At 41.8% G+C, this 19,961-nt stretch overlaps 1 protein-coding gene across 1 annotated transcript; it reads right to left on the bottom strand.

Moving 5' to 3' along the window:
- Window positions 1-3,816: 3,816 nt before the first annotated feature.
- Window positions 3,817-18,900, bottom strand: slc27a6 (solute carrier family 27 member 6). The gene is made up of 10 exons (XM_056588500.1): window positions 18,194-18,900; window positions 16,759-16,971; window positions 15,409-15,567; window positions 13,882-14,006; window positions 12,470-12,664; window positions 8,861-8,951; window positions 7,896-8,094; window positions 7,123-7,220; window positions 6,659-6,789; window positions 3,817-6,000 (listed from the first exon to the last, which is right to left on the bottom strand). The coding sequence occupies exons 1-10, from the start codon at window positions 18,678-18,680 to the stop codon at window positions 5,824-5,826; spliced, it is 1,875 nt and encodes a 624-aa protein (XP_056444475.1). The 5' UTR covers window positions 18,681-18,900; the 3' UTR covers window positions 3,817-5,823.
- Window positions 18,901-19,961: the final 1,061 nt, after the last annotated feature.

Genomic DNA, 19,961 nt, shown 5'->3' with positions numbered 1-19,961 from the left:
GCTACAGGCCCATTAGCCTATATAAACAATTTAGATGTACATTTGCGTGAAAAATATTTTACTTATGATTTTCGTCATTTCGGTGTTGAGTCAGTCCCATGTCATTGCCCAGAGGAAGGTGCGTCCTTATATGACATTTTAGACATTACATATTTTACATCGTTTAAATATTTTTCAATTCGTTTTTGCAATTTTAGAACATAAATTTGAAATAATTTTTTGTGTAGGCCTACGCCTAGATAGAAGAACTAAACATCAACAACAATATATTTGGGTGTGATTCTAATATAGGCCTTTTAATTGATAGACATTGATAGTTGTAAGGTTTTTTGTTTCGACTACTATATTCCATGTATTGCTTGAACCACTTTATTGCAATTCCTATTAAGAATTCAGATTTTGTTATGTTTACCGACAGCCTGATCTATCCTATCTGATAACGTGTTTGTTAAAACACCTGCAAGTCTCACCAGTTTCAATTAGGTTCACCGGTTCGACTGCTGTAAATAGGATCTTAAACATCCAAATAAAAAAGAAAAGAAGTATGCCGAACTTTAGCAAAATATAGGCCTACAATGTTTGGTATAAAGACAACTCTCTCAAATCGTATTCATCCAATATTTTGCCTGTTTTTATTTTTCATGTTTTTTCACCTTGGCGAGGGTGCAGGATTTCCAAGGCCGAAACCTTGAAATGATAAGTTGTGCAAGACCTAGTAGATATAGGCCTATATTGTTAAATTTTTAAGGGCATTTTTCCATTCCAGCAATATTTTTGTTGTAACTCCGATGAACCCACTGACTGTATAGGCTCCAGCAGACCACTGAGCAGTTAGCCCAATAAGTAGGGCGACCTTTCTGATCACGTGTATATGTGTATATGTGTATATATACAGACGGGCGGACGGGCGCACGGACAGACGGACAGACGTACAGAGAGATAGATAGACGAATAGATACACGATAAGAATATAGAGAGACAGAAATGGATATTGGAAGAGAGAAGGAGAGAGATGGAGAGAGAGTGAGAGAAAGGGATAGATTGATAGATAGATAGACGGATAGAATGAGAGCGATGGAAATAGAGATATGACAGAGAGGTGGATAGAGAGAGAGAGAGAGAGAGAGAGAGAGAGAGAGAGAGAGAGAGAGAGAGAGAGAGAGAGAGAGAGAGAGAGAGAGAGAGAGAGAGAGAGAGAGAGAGATAGATAGATAGATAGATAGATAGATAGATAGATAGATAGATAGATAGATTTGTATGTGATTTATCCCTATTGGTCTAATCTTTCATAGGGTAAATAAAAGAGCTGATCACAAATAAAGTATCGTTTGTGTCTATGTGTAGTATCTTTTCCCTCCACCAGGTGTCCCCAGTTAGCATTTTATAATAATAATAATAATAATAAATTTAATTTAGAGGCGCCTTTCAAAACACCCAAGGTCACCTTACAGAGCATATAGTCATCATACATTTTTTTTAAAAACAAAAAATAAATAAATAAATAAATAAATAACACATGTTGCCCCTCATTTATCACTGATTACTCGATGGTTTCCCCCCCGTGAAATTAGTTAATTACTTAATTTTTGTTCCGACCTCAAATTACTTTTACTAAAATTGCCAAAAGGCAATAAATATTGGATTAAATATACTCAAGGATTATAACATGATGTTCAAAGCGTATCATTTATCACAGTATGGAATAACCTCTCTCTCAACAAGGAACATGTTGTCAAGATTGACCCCTTGGATTCTCCATCCCAGTCAGGCAGTGTTCACGTGGGCACATCGAATCATGCCGACAGACTTTGCTCTGTCCATGGGAGACATATCTCATTGAGTTTTGCCCACAAAACCTTACTCACGTGTTGTTTTCACATTGAAATATATGGGATGGCCGTTGACCGTATGATATATTCCTATTAATTATATCAGAATATTATGATAACATGTAGCCTAATTATGTAACATTCTGAAACATGTTGGTGTTTGTGTCATGCGTTGTGTTTTTCCATAATTTTTGTTGACCTGCTACCTGAGTTTCTGTCTGCATTTGGGTCATTGTTCAGATCTTCTTTTTTTACTACCTTGACTGCTACCATTACTACTACTTCTGATGTACTATAACTCATAGGCCTACTAAAAAGTAGTATTCTAATTAGGCCATAATCAATCTAAATTCTCCAGGTTTTCTGTAATTCATCCAAATAAATCTATTAATGAAAGTAATTTCGAGTTTAGATTTTGCCCGAGAGTAATGTCATGAATGGCTGCTGGTAAGTAGGGACTACCAGTGACCTGACCCTCTTCAGAAACGTCGAATAATACTGTTACTCAAGGTGCTTCCTGCTCTGCAAGGCCCCTTTCACGCCAGTAGGTGGCACACCGGAGCTCACTAGGGCTTACTCATCACTTAAAGGAGACATATCATGGTGATTCCCAACAAGTAAACATAGTATTTGAGTTCCAGAAAACATGTTTTTGCAGCTGTTTGCTGGCAATCGCTTTTAGGAAAAATAATCTTGCCTACCGCTATTCTATTCCCCTCTGTTTCAGTCCCTTCAGAATGCGCTGTTTCTGGTGTCTGTAGCTTTAATGCAAATTAGCTGCTGCCCATTGACCAATGAGCTGTCAGACTGAAACACAGCATGGAGGAGAAGGCCGTTTGCGGACTTCTGGAGCTCTATATCTATATATAATATAATATAATAATAATAATAATATTATATATTGGTATTTATATAATATTCCTATATCTAATATCATGGCCAAAAGCTATGTGCGCCTCGGATGATATTATGAATCATAAGACTGCGTCTGACGTCTCTGGTACTTCCACAACAAGTAAAGACTCGTAGTGGGGGATATCTCGGCCATTGTTGAGTAGAATTGGGGCAAAGGAACTTTGGCCTAGACTCTCTGAAGTCCATGAACCGCGACATGGAGAAGAAAGGGATTGTACTCCGGGAGCTGAGCTGCCGGACTGCCGCCGAGCTCCCCGCCCCTGCGGCCGATGCCGAAGCTTCGGCGACAGTCCGGCAGCCCCGGTGGTGTTCTCCGGGAGCTGAACTTCCACCGAAGCTTTCCGGCTGCTCAGCTCCGAGAGTATATTCCCTTTCTCCTCCACGTCTCCTCCCCAAAGCTCCGCCGGGGGGAGCTCGGCGCTAGTTTGGCAGAGAATGGGATTGTACTCCCAGAGCTGGGCTGCCGGGCTGCCGCCGAGTTCCAACCGCCTGAGCTGCTCGTCCACTGGTCCACACAATCTTAGCTATGCTCTGATTGGAGGGGAGTGGGGAAGTGGGAGCAGAGTGCGTGTTTGGAACTATAGAGTGGCGAAGTCACGCCCCTTCCAAAAATTATCATTTAAATCCACAATCAACATATGTGAAATCCGGGGCATATAAAGGGACCAGGAAATAATTACTTTCTCTCCATTGAAACCCATTCATATTTTTCGATCTCAAAGGTCCCATGGGCTCTACCAGAAGGGGCGTGACTTCGCCGCCGGCGACATCACGAGTCGCAACTCTTCTCTCTCTATGGCTCGGACCTTCCTACGTAGGAGGTGGCGCCGAAACTGACTCGCTCCTTTGGTAACTCGTTAGGCGGGTACTTCTTTCAGAAATGCATATCTCACTCAAAAAAGCATGTACAGATTGTTTTCAAAGTTTGTATGCGTGTGGGAGCACCAGGGACCCAGAACAGCACCCCAAATCACAGGAAAAGTGTTGTTTTCATAATATGTCCCCTGGAACCGTAAGAAAGCTTTTAGACGACACAGGACTACAGTTCACTACAACAAACCGTTAACTTTTTTGAACTAACATTTATTTATTTCGACATTTAGTGTTGCCAGACGTGTGCCAACCCCTTGGACGAATGATAGTATTTTGAGTACTTTACCGGTAAAACGATCCACCTTCAGTTCTGCAAACGATTTAGGTCTAGGCCTACTTTTAAAACCCAACACGGTCTCCTATCAATGTGGTCTGTGAAACCCGTGGTGGAAGGTGAAGTGCACCGGTAGAGCGGTTGTTTCATCTCGCACCTTATAAGGCAGCAGTCAGTGGAAAGTTTAGAAAGTAGTCTCCTACCAGCAATATATATCTGCAACGAGCAAAACCATTCACATTATATGACAAGGTGGAAATGTAGCAATATAATAATAACAATGAAAAAACGATGTTTAAAATATTATACTAAAAAAAATAACGTTTTTAATTGTCACCTTCTGAGAGTAAATTACAGTGTTTTTTCAAAACATTCTCACAAAGAAATTACAAAATGGTGTTTAAACCGTGTGTAATAAATTGATATTCTTTTTACAATGATAGCCAAATATGATTTACATACGATTTTCAAGTGTTGAGCTATCCATTCCTTCATACTTTTTACATATCATCATGCTTTATTTGTGTACACATTATCACCCTCAACATGGCTTATTCAACATAGACACACCATTAGGCTACCCTCTGACAAACCAAACATAGAACTCTCAATTAAATACGTTCTTTCAGTCTTAATGTAATTCAAGTGCATCATTACAATCCTCTCAATATTAGAAGATCCAAAAAGAACAGTATTCACGGTTTAAACTATGAAAACTGTATCAAATATTTAGTATTGCATTATTAACGAGAAAAGCTAGTCCTGAGTGGTGATGCTATAAGAAGCATAGCGTTTACTGTGAATGTTTTCTGGCTTGCACAGTGTAGTTGTTAATTACATTCAACTCTCGGATTAAAAACATTTCCTAAACCTTATCGTTTTTCAATTTGGTCTAAAGAATACACAAGTTTAGCTTTAAGCTAATGTGTGCTAATGTGTTAAAGATGGGAAGTCTTCAACGTAGGCCTTATATCTTCAAAACCGGTGTTCCTACTGTGCTGAACTGTACCCCTGCCGACATAATTAATTTGTATCTTAAATGCACTTTTTTTTTTTTTTCGTGGTGAGCGAAAATAGCTAAACTTCACCTCTGCTTGACCAATGAAAGTCCTAGTCCTTTCGGGTTTACGACAGCTCTTGTATCACAGACTATAGACAGCATAGCTACAATGCGGTTGAGCCTACCAACCTTGGACAAACATTCAGGTGCAAAGTAACATATCTTGCACTTTGTGGAGGGGTTAGGCATGGTGGTCGACAGACAAGACAGAGCTTTCTGTCCATCGTTCTATCGTTCAAACAAACAACAATAGTTAAGACACAGTTAATGTCTTCCTTCATCCTTATTTTGTTCCATCGTCATTGTCAAGTTAACTGAAGTCTGCCATGTAAGGCTGAAACTGAGATCAACAGCTTTACTTATTTAATATCGTACTATTAATGAATTACATTCAATATTAGTAGTGTTTTCACAACATAGAGCAAAAAACTGCAGAATGTTGGGTTGCATCCCAGGTTTAATGTTTAATCACTATATCATTTTTTATTGATATCATTTTAGCATGTATGCCTCAACCTCCTGTGTGACCATAAGAAATGTGATATTCTTGATGGTCACAGAGAGGAATATTGTTGTGACTATCATCTCCATGGTTCCAACTAGGATTCAGGTAAATATAGTATTCTGAGGCATCAGGTTTCCTCCGAAAAAATAAGGATGGGACCAGTATAAATAGTTGCGTTATAATTCTTAAGTGCAGAACGGAGGTGTCCGTGATGTTAAACAACAATGCGCTTAACGTCAGTGTGATTGTCAGGTTGCTTGTACCGCGGAGAACACAATGGCCATTCGTCGTGAAGAATTTTACAATTTGTTTCCATTACTTCTGTGGAACCCATGGCGACGGAGACGGTTGAGCCAAAGCAAGGGCTCTAGAGCTTCTGTTCCCCTGCCAAGATGCTCTGGTAGACATTGTCTGTGAGCGGGACGTAGCTCTTCTGTACATAGTCCACGACATAGAGGGGCTCCGAGATGGTGGACGGGTCGAAGCCGCTCTGTACCAGTTGGAACTTTTGCTGCTTAAACGTTCCGGTGATTTCAATGAATTCCTGAAATGTGAAAAAAATGAGTGGAATGTCAATCAACCCAGGAGAGAAGAATGCTGAAGAGAATGGTTTGGTCAGTCGTGTTGAGTTTTCGGTTAATCTCTGTTTGAATATCTGGTTTCAACTCATCAAACAAGAACTCAGTTAAAGATAGAGATCAGTTGGTGATTGACAAACCCTGTCTTCGTGGTCATTGTCCAGGTAACATAAATGGGATTTTCTTCAGGGTTCAATGTTTTGTTTTCTGTGTAGAATGTATTATAGCAAGGCTTTACCTCTCTAATTAGTCTCAAACACGTTTAATGATCAGCCGTAACCAACACATGCCTTATCGAATAACAAGAAATCGAGGCTATCTGTGACATAACAAGAGATCCAGACTATGACTTAACAAGAGATCCAGATCAATTGTGATTATAGAATTGATCCACATTTAGGAATTAGGAAAAGGCATAGGAAAAGATCAAGACCGTTAACAGAGCCTTGGTAAACGTTTTTTAACCTTTAACAAATAAGAATAAAGGGAGGGCTTATCCGAATTTCAAGCTTAATCGTAACATTTCCGAGGTACATTTGAATAGTTCATATATATTTTATTTATACGAAGAGTGCTAGGGTTGGCTGTCCAGAGTCATGTCCGGTTCTACAGCCGAGGTCTTACCTGAATCCTTATGAAGACAGGTCGAGCGTAAGCTGGCAGATCCGTTACAACGTGCTCGAATAAGGCCTTCCCGTCAAACTCGTGGCCCAGCCTCACAATGACAGCAGCCATCCCGGCTCTTCCCTCGTGGCCTGAAGGACAGAAAGTGAAAGATTTAAAATTGAATTGAAGCATTCCCCATGACTTGTCCCATAACTAAAACACTGCATATTTATATACATGTGCAAAAATATCTCCAGGCACTATAATAAAATACATAAATCCGGATGTACACATTTTCATTTTAATTTCTAACATTTCGAATCTTCATTCATATTGGTACATCAATAAATACATTTAGTGGCAATAAATAGCACGTACACACATGTTGACCAATCAACCCTGACTCATCCACCGACCCATACACACACACACCCCGACCCATCGATACCAACCCACCCACCCACCCACCCATCCACACCCACCTGGGACCTCCACCCCGTACACGTTGGCTTCCTGAATGAACCCCACCAGCCCCAGGGTCTCCGTCACCTCGGTCGTGGCCACATTCTCTCCCTTCCACCTGAAACGACCCGATAAGCTCAGGTCAGACGAGGGGTTCGCAGTATGAAAGGGTTCTTTCATTATCAGGCGACCACAGTACTACTAGGGACAGGAATTGGCACAAACCTCACCACGTGATGTTAAAAGGTTGTTTGAGATTGTGTGCAGTTACAATGTGTATTTTGTGTGGTTCGATGTGTTCATTGAGGTTTAGAGACAAAAAAAAAATCGGGGACGTTTTGGGTCTCTAAGCCAATTACTTACACGCCCCCATTTCTCTGCGTATCGGAAGACATGCAGTCTGAGCTGATTGGCCGATCGGGGAGCATGCCTAGTGTTTTGATTAACAACACACTATACAGCCACGAGAATGAAATGAACACACCTTGTGAAATAAAAAGACTATCATCAGTTGTTTTTAGTAACCGCTCTAAAAGTTCATCTTTACATTTGAGTGATTTCCTTTTTATATGGATACGTTGTTTTCTCCAAATCATTTTCAATGGAGCTGATTCGGTTTTCCCAGTTCTTTTCTGGATTTGCGTACTTGTAAACATGACGTGGAAGAACAAAGGCAGGCCGCCCTGCAAAGACCTGTGACGTGTCTCTCGGTGCCAACCCGATTGTCCACCACACGGGGATCGGCCGAAGTGTGGATTCAGTGTAAGATCTCAGCTCACGTTTCAAGCGTTACCTAAAGGTGTCCCCGACCCTGTCTTTGAAGCAGATGAAGTCCTCCTTGTCCTCGGCCATCAGGTCCCCGGTGTTGAAGTAGGCGTCCCCGGAGGAGAACACGTTCCTCAGCAGCCGTCTCTCAGTCAGCTGTTTGCTGCCGGCGTAGCCGAAGAAGGGGCTGGCGGCGCTCACCTTAGATAGCAAGAGCCCCGTCTCGCCTGGGGAGGAACAACAGAAAGACCAGAACCATCCATACACAGATGGATCCGTGTTATGGCTCGGTGATTATGTGTGTTGGATTGGCAGAGGTGGGCGTGTTGTCCACGGGGTCAAGACCGATGAGACTCTGGGAAGGGGTGAGCCTGCACACACTGTGGTGCGGTGCATTGGACAATCAAGGCCCGCAAGATAAACCAGCCATCACCACGCACACACACGCGCGTACACACACACACACACACACACACACACACACACACACACACACACACACACACAAAGGGGAAGCTCAGACAGTCATCCCCTGCTAAATTTGGAACAGCTTGCCAAGTCTCAAATAACCAGATTAGTACAACATCTCGGTGCAGGGAGTCGGAGGAGCCCAGAAAAGCCACTTAGGTGGTGTTTGATAACCAACCGTTAGGTGGGGTTAGGTGGGGAGGAACTACCACATAAGAGTTTACAGATTGAACAATAATGATACATTTTATGGAGGTTGGTTAGAGATTAGCATTACCGATGATGAAGATGACCAGTGAGGTTACTGATCCTGTATGGAATACTTGTTTCCAGTTCCATATATGTAATGCTATGGGGGTGTCGTAAATATAGTCCTTGTAAAGCCCTTTGAGACTTTGTCACTGGGATTATGGGTTATACAAATATAATGTACTTGACTTGATTGTGTGCTTGACTCCTGAATCAGAATTGAATTATGTGTGCACCTGTACTGAGATTTTTTTGACTGTTTGACTGCCGTTTTACCCTTTTTTACTCGCTGACAAAAGCCGCGGGCATCCTTCACAGGCTCCTCTCTCACCATGTCGTACTTCACCAGATCGTACTTGAAAAGGAGCTGCAAGCATAGGAAAATAATTAAATAATATTTAGTTAGTAATATGTTCAGATTGCCTTTGGCAGGGGAATGGATAATTAGAAAATGCTCCACACTTTATTTTCCACAGTCAACCGGTCTTTAGAGCCTTTGAATTGGTCCATGTTGATTGCAAATAATGTTTTTCGGTGGGGGAGGGGGGATTCGTATCACTTTAGCAGGAATACAATTAAAATGAGAGCGGTATTATAAACACTCAATGCAAATAAAGACAAACTAATTAAAAGTTAAAAGAGGATGAAAATAAATACAGATAATGCAAAACATATGCGTTTACATATATTTGCTTCTTTGTGGAACATTGAACTTTGAGCGTCCAAGCACAACTTGTCCTTGGACTCTTGAGAGTGTGTGTAACCGTCCTGCCAGTTAAACAAAAAAAAAAAGAAGCTGAATTAACAGATTAAACCTAGACACTTACATACTACTACTACTTTGACTCCACTGATTATGTGGCTTCTCAAGAAGTCAGCAGAGCGGTTGGATAATGCCTGCTTCGACGACAAAGTATATAAGCTTAACTAATCTGTGTTCAGGTCATCAAACCTCACTATATAAATAACCAGCCTTTCAATTTAATTATTAGTGGTGATTATTTAAGATTATTTGTATTTGTTTATTTTTAAACAGTTATGTTTATTCAAAGCAAGGGTAAGCAATTTGGAGAAACTGGACAGATCAAGCTAGAGATTTGAAAGAATCCAGCTGAAGAAATCCCTCCCCTACCTTCAGCCTCCCTCCAAAGCCCCTCCGCCAAAACACATGGTTAGCTAGCTAGCTTTAGTAGTACGTCTGCCTAGCCTTGTGTAATAGTAGTATGTCTGCCTAGCCTTGTGCAATAGTAGTATGTCGGCCTAGCCTTGTGCAATAGTAGTACGTCTGCCTAGCCTTGTGCAATAGTAGTATGTCGGCCTAGCCTTGTGCAATAGTAGTACGTCTGCCTAGCCTTGTGTAATAGCAGTATGTCGGCCTAGCCTTGTGTAATAGTAGTATGTCGGCCTAGCCTTGTGCAATAGTAGTACGTCTGCCTAGCCTTGTGTAATAGCAGTATGTCGGCCTAGCCTTGTGTAATAGTAGTATGTTGGTCTAGCCTTGTGTAAGATTCTGCCGGGTAGGTAGGTAGACTGACAGGTAAGCCAACCAACCAATCACTTCAGTTTGGCCCAAATTTAATTTTTGGACTGGCTTAATTACATTTTTTTGCGCGTTTGATTTTTAATTCCTGTTGGGATGTCAAGATAAAGCTAATTATAAAGAAATGCTTCTAATATAAACTGCTTAACATACATTAAAAATAGCAAAACTCATATCGATAAAGCCTGGATCTCTGAATTGTGACCACATAATTACCAGACTTGATCAAAACCATACCAGCACTATATTATAAGAAGAAATGCTCATAGGAAGGCGAACAATCTCAAGCAAGAGTGATCTAAATTGAATACCCATTTTGTATCAAGTGAATGGTCATGGCGCTGGTACCGTAAAATATACTGGATCCCTTTGTGTATGGGTACAGAGAGAGACTGTATGTGTCGACTTAACTGCACATGTGGACTTGGCTGTTGTGGATTGGGCATTAAGGGCACCTGGGAGTTTAGTGCAGCAGCTGTTCTAAGAAGGCATGCTGGACTGGGGATAACCCAACACACCGCCCACCGAGGGAACATTGAGCTCACCTCCTGTTGGGCAATGTTGTCTGACTGGGATATGTAGGGCTAAGTGCAGCTTGAACTGAGGTTACGTGAAGACATGGTCAAGGTCTGCTGGGACTTCTGGGGCAATAGAACACATTTGCCTTATAAAGATACAAGGACTGAGACCTCAGCCAGTGGAGGGAAGCGAGAGAGGGGGGAGTGAAAAGAGGTCATGGAGTTTTAACACTTTGCCTGGTAGGCCTACCACTTTACAATAAGGGTTGTAACAAATCGACCCCAAAGGGATTAATAAAGTTGTTTTGAATGAGATTTCACTAGGCTAATGTTGGTTATGTTAACTAAGGTAGTAATTTACACATTAAAACAATTATTATTATTTTATTTTTTTATTAGTGTTAGGGTTAACCCTAACCAAATCTCCTATGCTAATGCTATACAATAATGCTTATTACTGCATTTACTGTTACTTAAGGGTTAATAAATGTACCCTTATTGTAACCGTTTCCTCTCAAAGTTTAAATTAAAAGGTCAGCATAGAAACAGTCAAGCTGGCAGCAGCCAAACCTCACCTTCATGGTCGTGGTAAGTAATGCATGAGACCTTGGTCTTTCAGCGACTATTAGAATCAACATTAGATATAATATAAGGACTCTGCATATGGAAGTGAATGAGGCAATGGGAGTGAAGAAGACAGGTACAAGTTACAAAGGCTTGCATCCGGGACAGAAAAATGCTGATGGACGACATGGGCAACCTTAACTCCAAAAAGATTTTGACCATGGGGTTGAGCCTGTTCAACTAGTTTAAAAGTCGGGTTTACTGCAGAGGAAACCCTCAATTCACTATCTTTAGTTGTCCATAAATGGTTAGTTAAATTCAGACTCCATCCATCGGATACTTCATTTGGCATGGAAAAAAATAATCTTAATATATTCTTAATATTTTTTTTTGTGAAAGCAATTTTCTCTTTGAGAGAGAATTAATTCGGTTGGATGTTCTGAACAGAGGGCTGACGCACTGTATGGCCGTGTGTATACCTGTTTCTAAATAAACAAATATTTATTTCATTAATAAAACCTGCCTCTTTCCCACCTTTAAATGTCTGACCTTGTGAACTTCTACGAACTATCAAAATATCAGTAGTACACTGGTGTTTGGTCTAACAGACATTTTCATGCATGTTCAAGTGTAGCAAAAGGGTCCTGAACAGTACCCGAGATGTACCTGTACAGGAGTACAAGAGCTCTATCTCAACACGTGTAACAGGTGTACCTGTCCAGGTTAACCAGACCAGGTGTTCACAAGCAGGTCGACCCGAACAGGTACACTTGAGCTATACGAGGTGTCCATGTGTACTTGGGACAGGTATATCTGAGGGTAACGGGAGATGTACCTGAACAGGTGTACCAGCTGACCAGCTGTACCAGAAAACATGTAACTGAACAGGTGTTACTGAGACTTACCACCCGAACAGGTAAAGATGTCCAGGTGTACCCAAACAAATTCACCTGAATAATACCACCTGAACAGGTGAGGCTTTCCAAGTGTTCCAGTTGCCACCAAACACATGCACCTGAACAGGTTTTACTGAGATATACCACCCTAACAGGTGAAGATGTCCAGGTGTACCAAGTGAACCTGAACAGGTGTTACTGAGCTACACCACCTGGACAGGTGAAGATGTCCAGGTGTACCAAGTGAACCTGAACAGGTGTTACTGAGATGTACCACCCTAACAGGTGAAGATGTCCAGGTGTACCAAGTGAACCTGAACAGGTGTTACTGAGCTACACCACCTGGACAGGTGTCCCGTATCCTCACCTTGTAGAAGAAGTTGGAGCGGCCCACGACTCCGAGCTTGCCGATGTGGTTCATGAAGCAGAGGTTCCCCTCGGTGGAGCCGTACAGCTCGCACATGCGAACCTCCCCGAAGCGGGCGTGGAAGTCCCGCCACACGTCGGGCCGCAGCCCGTTCCCCACGCCCATCCGCACCTTGTGGGCCCTCTCGCCCTCGGCCTGAGAGAGAGAGAGAGAGAGAGAGAGAGAGAGAGAGAGAGAGAGAGAGAGAGAGAGAGAGAGAGAGAGAGAGAGAGAGAGAGAGAGAGAGAGAGAGAGAGAGAGAGAGAGAGAGAGAGAGAGAGAGAGAGAGAGAGAGAGAGAGAGAGAGAGAGAGAGAGAGAGAGAGAGAGAGAGAGATCCCATAAGTATAATAAATCTATGGATAATGCGTATTTCATTGGGGCTACCTCAGAGCATGTGTGTGTGTGTGTGTGTGTGTGTGTGTAATGCCACTCGTACACAAGGGTGTGAACACAGCCACAAGGCTACAGTGAGTCTCAACAAAGATGCCTTTCAGTAGGTACCAAAACATACCCTCCCCCCCCCCCCCACACACACACACACACCCATGTTCACGGTTTATGATTTGATGGTAGGTATTCTAAAAAGGAATAGAAATATGTCAACAAATATGCCATATATAACAGCCATAAAGGGCTGCACAAATAAACTGCACCGAAAACAAGAAGTGTGTCCTTCTGGTTACCCATCTGCTGTAGTGGAGAACATAAAGTACACACTGCACTGGGTCATTTAGCTCTCACAGTGATGCTCACACGAGCACGCACAAACAAAGACCGTTTGTACAAGATCGCGTAGGCACTCCGGTGCCTCATCGTAGTGTTTTTGAACGTTGGACACATTAGACAAGAGTTCAGTGCGCACATTAGGGGAGCACTCGTATTTGGGAGTTACTGTCCCTTTAAGTGCGCACAAGTATCTTTAATACGTCGGGTGGTTCCCCTATTAGCGGGGAGGTCGGTGGCCCGGCCAGCCTCTAAGGCCTTCTGAATCAGTGAGAGGGTAACCAAGGGGACACGGGGACAAAGGCGACTTTGAGATCAGCGAGTGTGCGTGGCGTGTGTGTGCGTGTGTGTGTGTGTGTGTCTTCAGTGGGAGGCTAGATACGAAGGCCAATACAAGGACTCTAGTTGTCTTGCCACCACGGAAAACGGTTTTGTACAATGTTATTGGAATTTTTAATCGTGAGGGAAGATCCACGATGGTCAGAGATTGCAATAAAGTGGCTTTGATAGAATGTTCTCATTTGTCTTGTGTAGTAAAATGTTCCTTTTTCGTTCTTTTTTTACAGGTGTGAGAGTGGGATGTGACCTGAAGATTAGAAACTATAAAAAACCATCTAACTATAGAGATATTGTTAAAGCGGGCAGTACCTTAGGCTGGTTGCAGAGGTACCGGCAGAGCTCGCCAATATACTGGAAGATGGTCACGTCATATTTCCTACAGTCACTCCAGAATTTGCTGGCTGAGAACTTCTTCTTCAAGATGCATGTGGCACCTAAAGAAAGATGAATATGAACAGGAACATGAACTCCATTTATTAACTTAACTTGGATAGTGTCAACAGGGATGCCACAATGACACCATAAATTAGTAAACTTTATAGATAAACGTACACACTATCAGTATACAGTATATCCAGTGCAAATATAGCATGATGCAACATACAAAGTCTAAATCAGTAGCTTGAAATGGTTAACCTGAGTATTTGGGATCGCCATATTTAAAGGACATCATGTTCAGTGGGTTAATCGTTGACAATCAAGGACTGCTGGGAAAATCACCTTTACTTTTAGTTGGCTCATTTTCAGCCAGAAAAGAAAGATAGATGAACATGAAGCTATTTTCTAAAAGAATGCCAGTCAAAGAATGAAGACGGGTATGGTTGGGTTGTTTGGCGTACGTGCAGACGAACACTTCCTGTTAGAACCACTAATGAAGATGATAATTGAAGTGAATATGTACACAGAGGGACAGCTCTGTTGGCCAGCCGCTCTGGAATTATTGGCTAGGTTCCCCTTCAAAAAGCCAATTGACCATTCACATGATTCAGTGCTAGGGATTTCAGCCATGGACCTTAGGGTTTTAGGATTAAGGATCACACAGTGTACATATTCTCAATAGAATCGACTCAGTGACTAAGTACAGTTGAAAAGGCTTGTGGATTTGCCAAATTTACAATGAGCAGGAGCAAATATCCAATTGATGCAGGACTGATTTAGTCTAATCTGTCTAAAATTTTTGAAATCTTAGTAATTGCAATGATACATTTTCAATGTTGAATTAGACGAAAAACTACAGATAATTATTAAATCTGATGCACCAATCACAGGTTGTATACTTCTATAGGGCTTTTTCTAGCCATTCATGGTTGCACTATCTTAACATATGGGCCATGGCAATACCTGGAAAACGCTTAATTGAAACACTTTACATAAGTGTCCTTGTCACTGTAATTACATGTTACTACCTGTAACATCATGTCACATGTAATTACATTTTAGAAAAGCTTAAAGCTAACCACAATTCGACGTAACATGCGGTTTCACAACATTATTACATAATAAGTAGATAATGTCACATGTTGTCACATTGATTATCACAAAGTACCTACTAAGTGTGCCAGATTAACAGACTACCTCACGTTATCTTTCTAAACCTTTAACTTAATACCAATGTACTCCTCTCCAAGAACGTAAGCTTACTGAACCTTTGTTGAACTTTATAATACCATCATTAGATGTGTCCCATTTGGCCCCTATTGCAGTCCTAAACACTCCTGGGAGACGGGATGGCTCTTCTGTGTTGCCTCTTCAGGTTTCTTCCCTCTGGGCTGTGAGATCCGGAGTGTGATTAAGAAGGCCTAAACAGAGACAGTGCACTCGACTGGGTTCGCCTACCCAGCTGCAGGGTTCCTCCTATCCCGATCATGGAGGCGGCGCTGTGGTACAGAGGGAGAGGTACGTACACCACGTCATCTTCCCTTCCACCAAACGCCCAGAAGCCTGCAGCCGCCTTCAACGTCTGCAAGTGGGTGATCACCGCAGCCTTGGGAAGCCCTGAGGCATTGTGGGAGATTTCAATCAAGTTAATAAACATAAAAACAGGTGCAATGACTTTGACATGCCCCATGGCCATGTACTTATTCAAACTGTTTCATAAAATTTACATTTTACAAAATGTACAGTTCAAGCTTGGCCAAGCATGAACTTTGGCCGAGTTCAAGCTTGGCCAAATTAATGAGCCTCTTGGTTAAAACTTTTTTCTCTGGGAAAGGTTGTTCACAACAACTAAGGATCCCGATCAATAACTCTGTTATACTCTGAGGGGGGAGTTGTTCCTCTGCGTTTGACCTATTTAGTAGCAGTGGGGAAAACACTGTTGTTCACTGGAGTTCCACTGGCGGTGTCTTGGTTGTGTTTCCTCGTTTTGCAAGGGAACACACCCTCCTCTCTAACCATCGTGTGTCGGCCAGCCTCTTGCACCCATTTGAAGATATCTGAATCAGTTTATTAGCCAAGTAAGAAAACACACATGGCTATTAAACATGCATTTTGACACACATCAAAATACATGACAGTTGCGTGGTGCACTGCTTCCTTAAGGATTAAGAAACAAACGGTAGCAATATCATCAACATTGGTACTATACATATGTACTACTGGTTGGTGTTTTTGAGAGCCTTTAAGTCTGAATCACAAGCTCATTACTACTGAATGCGTCGTGGTAATCGGGATAGACAGGCTCATGCAGGGGACCTTCCCGCTCTGGTTAGGTATGATAAAAGACTTAATCTTAAGCTTCGATCTCTCCTTTCTGCTGCTCTTTATACTTTTCATTGATGATCCACTGCTACATCCTTCTGTTGTTTACCAAACTACAGCCTCATGATTTCTGTTATCATCACTAGATACTCAGCTGACACTACATGCTTCAAAATGACCAAAACAAACTAAATAAAGGTTGAATGGTAAGGTGTTAAAAACATCTAACAACATAACTCAATAAAGAATATGGGGGAGAAGGATAGTCTCGTTGTTAGGGTGTTTGACGGAAAGGTTGAAAGGTTCACACCCCATTTCTTCAGTCTACCTGTAGGTTGTGTGTGTGTGTGTGTGTGTGTGTGTGTGTGTGTGTGTGTGTGTGTGTGTGTGTGTGTGTGTGTGTGTGTGTGTGTGTGTGTGTGTGTGTGTGTGTGTGTGTGTGTGTGTGTGTGTGTGTGTGTGTGTGTGTGTGTGTGTGTGACTCACCGGTGGTCCCGGAGGTGAAGATGTACAGGATGGGGGTCTTGAGGGAGGTGGCGGCACGCAGGCTGGCTGGAACGGGCCGGTCCGAGGCACAATCGATCTGGTCTAGCAGGGTTTGGACTTGGGTGCAGCCTCCATTCTCCCTCTTCATCACCCACACATCAATGTTATCCTCGCGCAGGCTGGGTAGAATGTCCTCCAGGCATTCTATCAGGTCTGGGTTGAAAGGATGACACATGGATCGACAGCTTTAACTGGCTACAACCACTACAGATTAAGCCTAACATGTTAACTAGAACTTTATAATTTCGTAATTCCAAGTCTTTTTGCAACAAGACAAAACAGGAATAAATACAAAACAAAATATAATAAAAGGCTACAATTGCAATTCTTCTAACCCTTTTTTCAATGAGACATGCGTGTACACAACGGGAGCCCTACTTCAGCATCTCTTAAAATGGTGTAGGATGAAGCTCTTTGGAAAATGTGGTATCACTTTTGTTGATTTGCAGATAATAATAATAATATATTTAATTTGTAGCACACTGTACATTCAGTAATCTCAAAGTGCTACAGAAAAAAATAAAACGGGTGGTTTAAACATATAATGCATCAACAGTAAAAGGGAAATTAGCAAAAGGCTTAGGATAGGATAGATCATACTGGACCGAACATGAGATTTTGTGGCCTAGTTTTGACTGCTTACAGTTGACGTTCTGCTATTGAAGATCTATTGAAGCCCAAAAGCCAAACACACATTAATATTGGATGCTTTTGATCAACCAAGTAAAGTTTATTACTTGTCGACTGCCGTTCAAGTTCAATTAAGTTAGAGCTGCTGAACAGATCCCTTTTAAATTAATGGGGAATGTAAACTTACCTTCTACAAATTGCTCTAATAGATATTTGTTCAAGGATTATAAAATAAAATGTATTAGTTGTTTAAACAGTCACTTGTTTCAATTAGTAAGATGTTTATGTTGGCCTACCGAGTGATAAAGACGTTTCTCTATTATGATGGGCATCCAGTTTAAGTAGCCTACGGTTTAAGCTGTTAAGTAAACCTATTGTTAAGTGCTGATGTTAGATTTCTATTTCAGGCACAGTTTAAGTAAATGGTTGATATTACAGTAAGGAGCTTTATGTCGCCCGAACAACGATTTAAGTAGAACAGGAATCCCAACTAGTCATAATAATAATCGGAGGCAAATTCATTTTACTGTAAACTTCAATGTTGACAATGTTATCATGCTTGATCTCTAGTTGTTATCCAACCATCTCTGACAGCGCCCTAGTGCTCCAGTGTTGATACACTTGTGAACAAAAGAAACCCAAGTGGCAGTTTCCTTTGGAAGGATTGTCATTGCTGCTGGGTCATAATAGTCCAGCAAACTAAACAAGACAATGGGGTATACATAAATATAAGAAAGAGTGTTACCTGCGCCAACAACAAGGGTCTTGGCCCCACAGCAGTTGAAACAATGCAGCAACGACTTTGACTTGATGTTTGTGTTCAGAAAGGCGACGGCGCATCCCACCTTGGTCAGGCCGAACCACACCGAGACAAAGTCGGGCTCGTTGTTCATGAGGAGCACCACGCAGTCCCCCTTCTTCAAGGTTCCCTGCTTCAGGAACACGTTGGCCACTCTGTTACTACGCTCATCAATGTCTCGGTACGTGTGTACCACTCCCTCGTAAATAAGGAAAGCTTTGTCCGGGATACGCTGTGCCTGTTCCACGAACGTGTCCACCACAGTCACCACCTTGGAGGTCAGTTTGCAGAGCTCCAGTTTTATGCCGTAGGTGATGATCTTCCACAAAAAGGTAACATCCTTCCAGAAGTAGGGAAAAAACAGTTTCTGCAGCACATGCAGGGCAAAAAGCCCCGCGGCAACTGCTGAGAGCCACTCCTGGATGGAATACATGATGACCTCCCGGACGACTTCTCGAGATGCTTTAGGAAAAGTGAAGCGAAGTGGGAAGAGGGGCACATGAAATGTGAGGTGGCTCACGGCCCGGACTAGAAAGGTGATGCCCACATGGTAAAAGAGGCTGAGGGACAAGCGGCTTGTGTAATGTCAACCTGGTGAAAAGTGTCGCGTGTGGTGTCATGTGTCTCGTTGTTGTACAACCAAAGGGGGAGGATCTTCTGGGTGATTGAGCCCGCCTTGACTTTTGAAAATACCAGAGCCCATTGAGGAAAATACGTGTGACCACGCCCCTATTGTAAAGACCACGACGACCATGTGGCCTCGGCTCTACGTTTCATAAACGAGGTTCCCAACTTTTGACTCACGTAGTCTTCCATTTTCATCAGGACCAACACATATGCAAATGGTAAAAACAAACGATGAATAAATACGGATGCAGAGGGCCAACGCCCCTTAATAATACTACTTACTTCAAGGTCATGGTCAGGGGAAAGACAAGCTGCACCCATGCAGTCAGTTTATTTAGCAGACACACCTGAACACAAACGACCAATGGATACCAATGGATATTTTGGAAATAATAACTATAAGCCATAATACTATATTTATTGAACAATATTTAGACCTTTTTTCAATTATCTATACATTTTTTGTATCCTACGTGCCATTGCGTACCACCCTTCCTGCCACATTTTTCAAAACCAAGCTCTAGTCTAAAATATGTCAAGTGTCAAATATGTCATATAAGGCTGGCTATCTGATGACATGGTGGGTGGGGGAGGGCGGCTGGTCTTGATGTCATTGACATCAGCATGAATAGGCTGCTATGGATTGTAATATTTAGTAGTTTTTATTTTATTTGTATTTGAATTCTACACACTGTAAACCATATTCAACAACATCGTTTATTCCGACATTCAATTATTCTGAGGGATAATTAAGGACTACTTTCGAGGATGAACATCATGTAGATATTTTTAATGCATTGTATTTTAAGTGCTGAACACTCTGGTTGCAAATTGTAAATTCAAACAGCTGTACTCTAGCGACATCGTTTGCCTGAATGGGGAACTACATGTGTTTAGGCTTATTTGAACGATTAGGTAATATTATTTTACATTCAAATCTCTAATTATGATAATATTCTAGATTATTAACAGATCACCCTTCCACATTTATATTATGTATTTTGGATTCAATGTGCTATCATATATAATATAATACCATAATATAGAAGAATATGCTTTTTCCTAATTGGTAGGCTATGCTGAAAAA

Source organism: Gadus chalcogrammus, chromosome 4 (genome assembly GCF_026213295.1).
Source record: "Gadus chalcogrammus isolate NIFS_2021 chromosome 4, NIFS_Gcha_1.0, whole genome shotgun sequence".
Taxonomy (NCBI): Eukaryota; Metazoa; Chordata; class Actinopteri; order Gadiformes; family Gadidae; genus Gadus; species Gadus chalcogrammus.
This window is presented reverse-complemented; position numbering and strand designations above follow the sequence as displayed.

What these genes read in the sequence shown, in the direction of transcription:
- slc27a6 (XM_056588500.1), bottom strand. Translation starts at nt 18,680, where the DNA reads ATGTATTCCATCCAGGAGTGGCTCTCAGCAGTTGCCGCGGGGCTTTTT. An exon ending in CTTCACCTCCGGGACCACCG is followed by an intron (nt 15,568 to 16,758) that starts GTGAGTCACACA and finishes ACAATGCCTCAG; the next exon opens with GGCTTCCCAAGGCTGCGGTG. An exon ending in GTACGGGGTGGAGGTCCCAG is followed by an intron (nt 6,790 to 7,122) that starts GTGGGTGTGGAT and finishes TCTGTCCTTCAG; the next exon opens with GCCACGAGGGAAGAGCCGGG.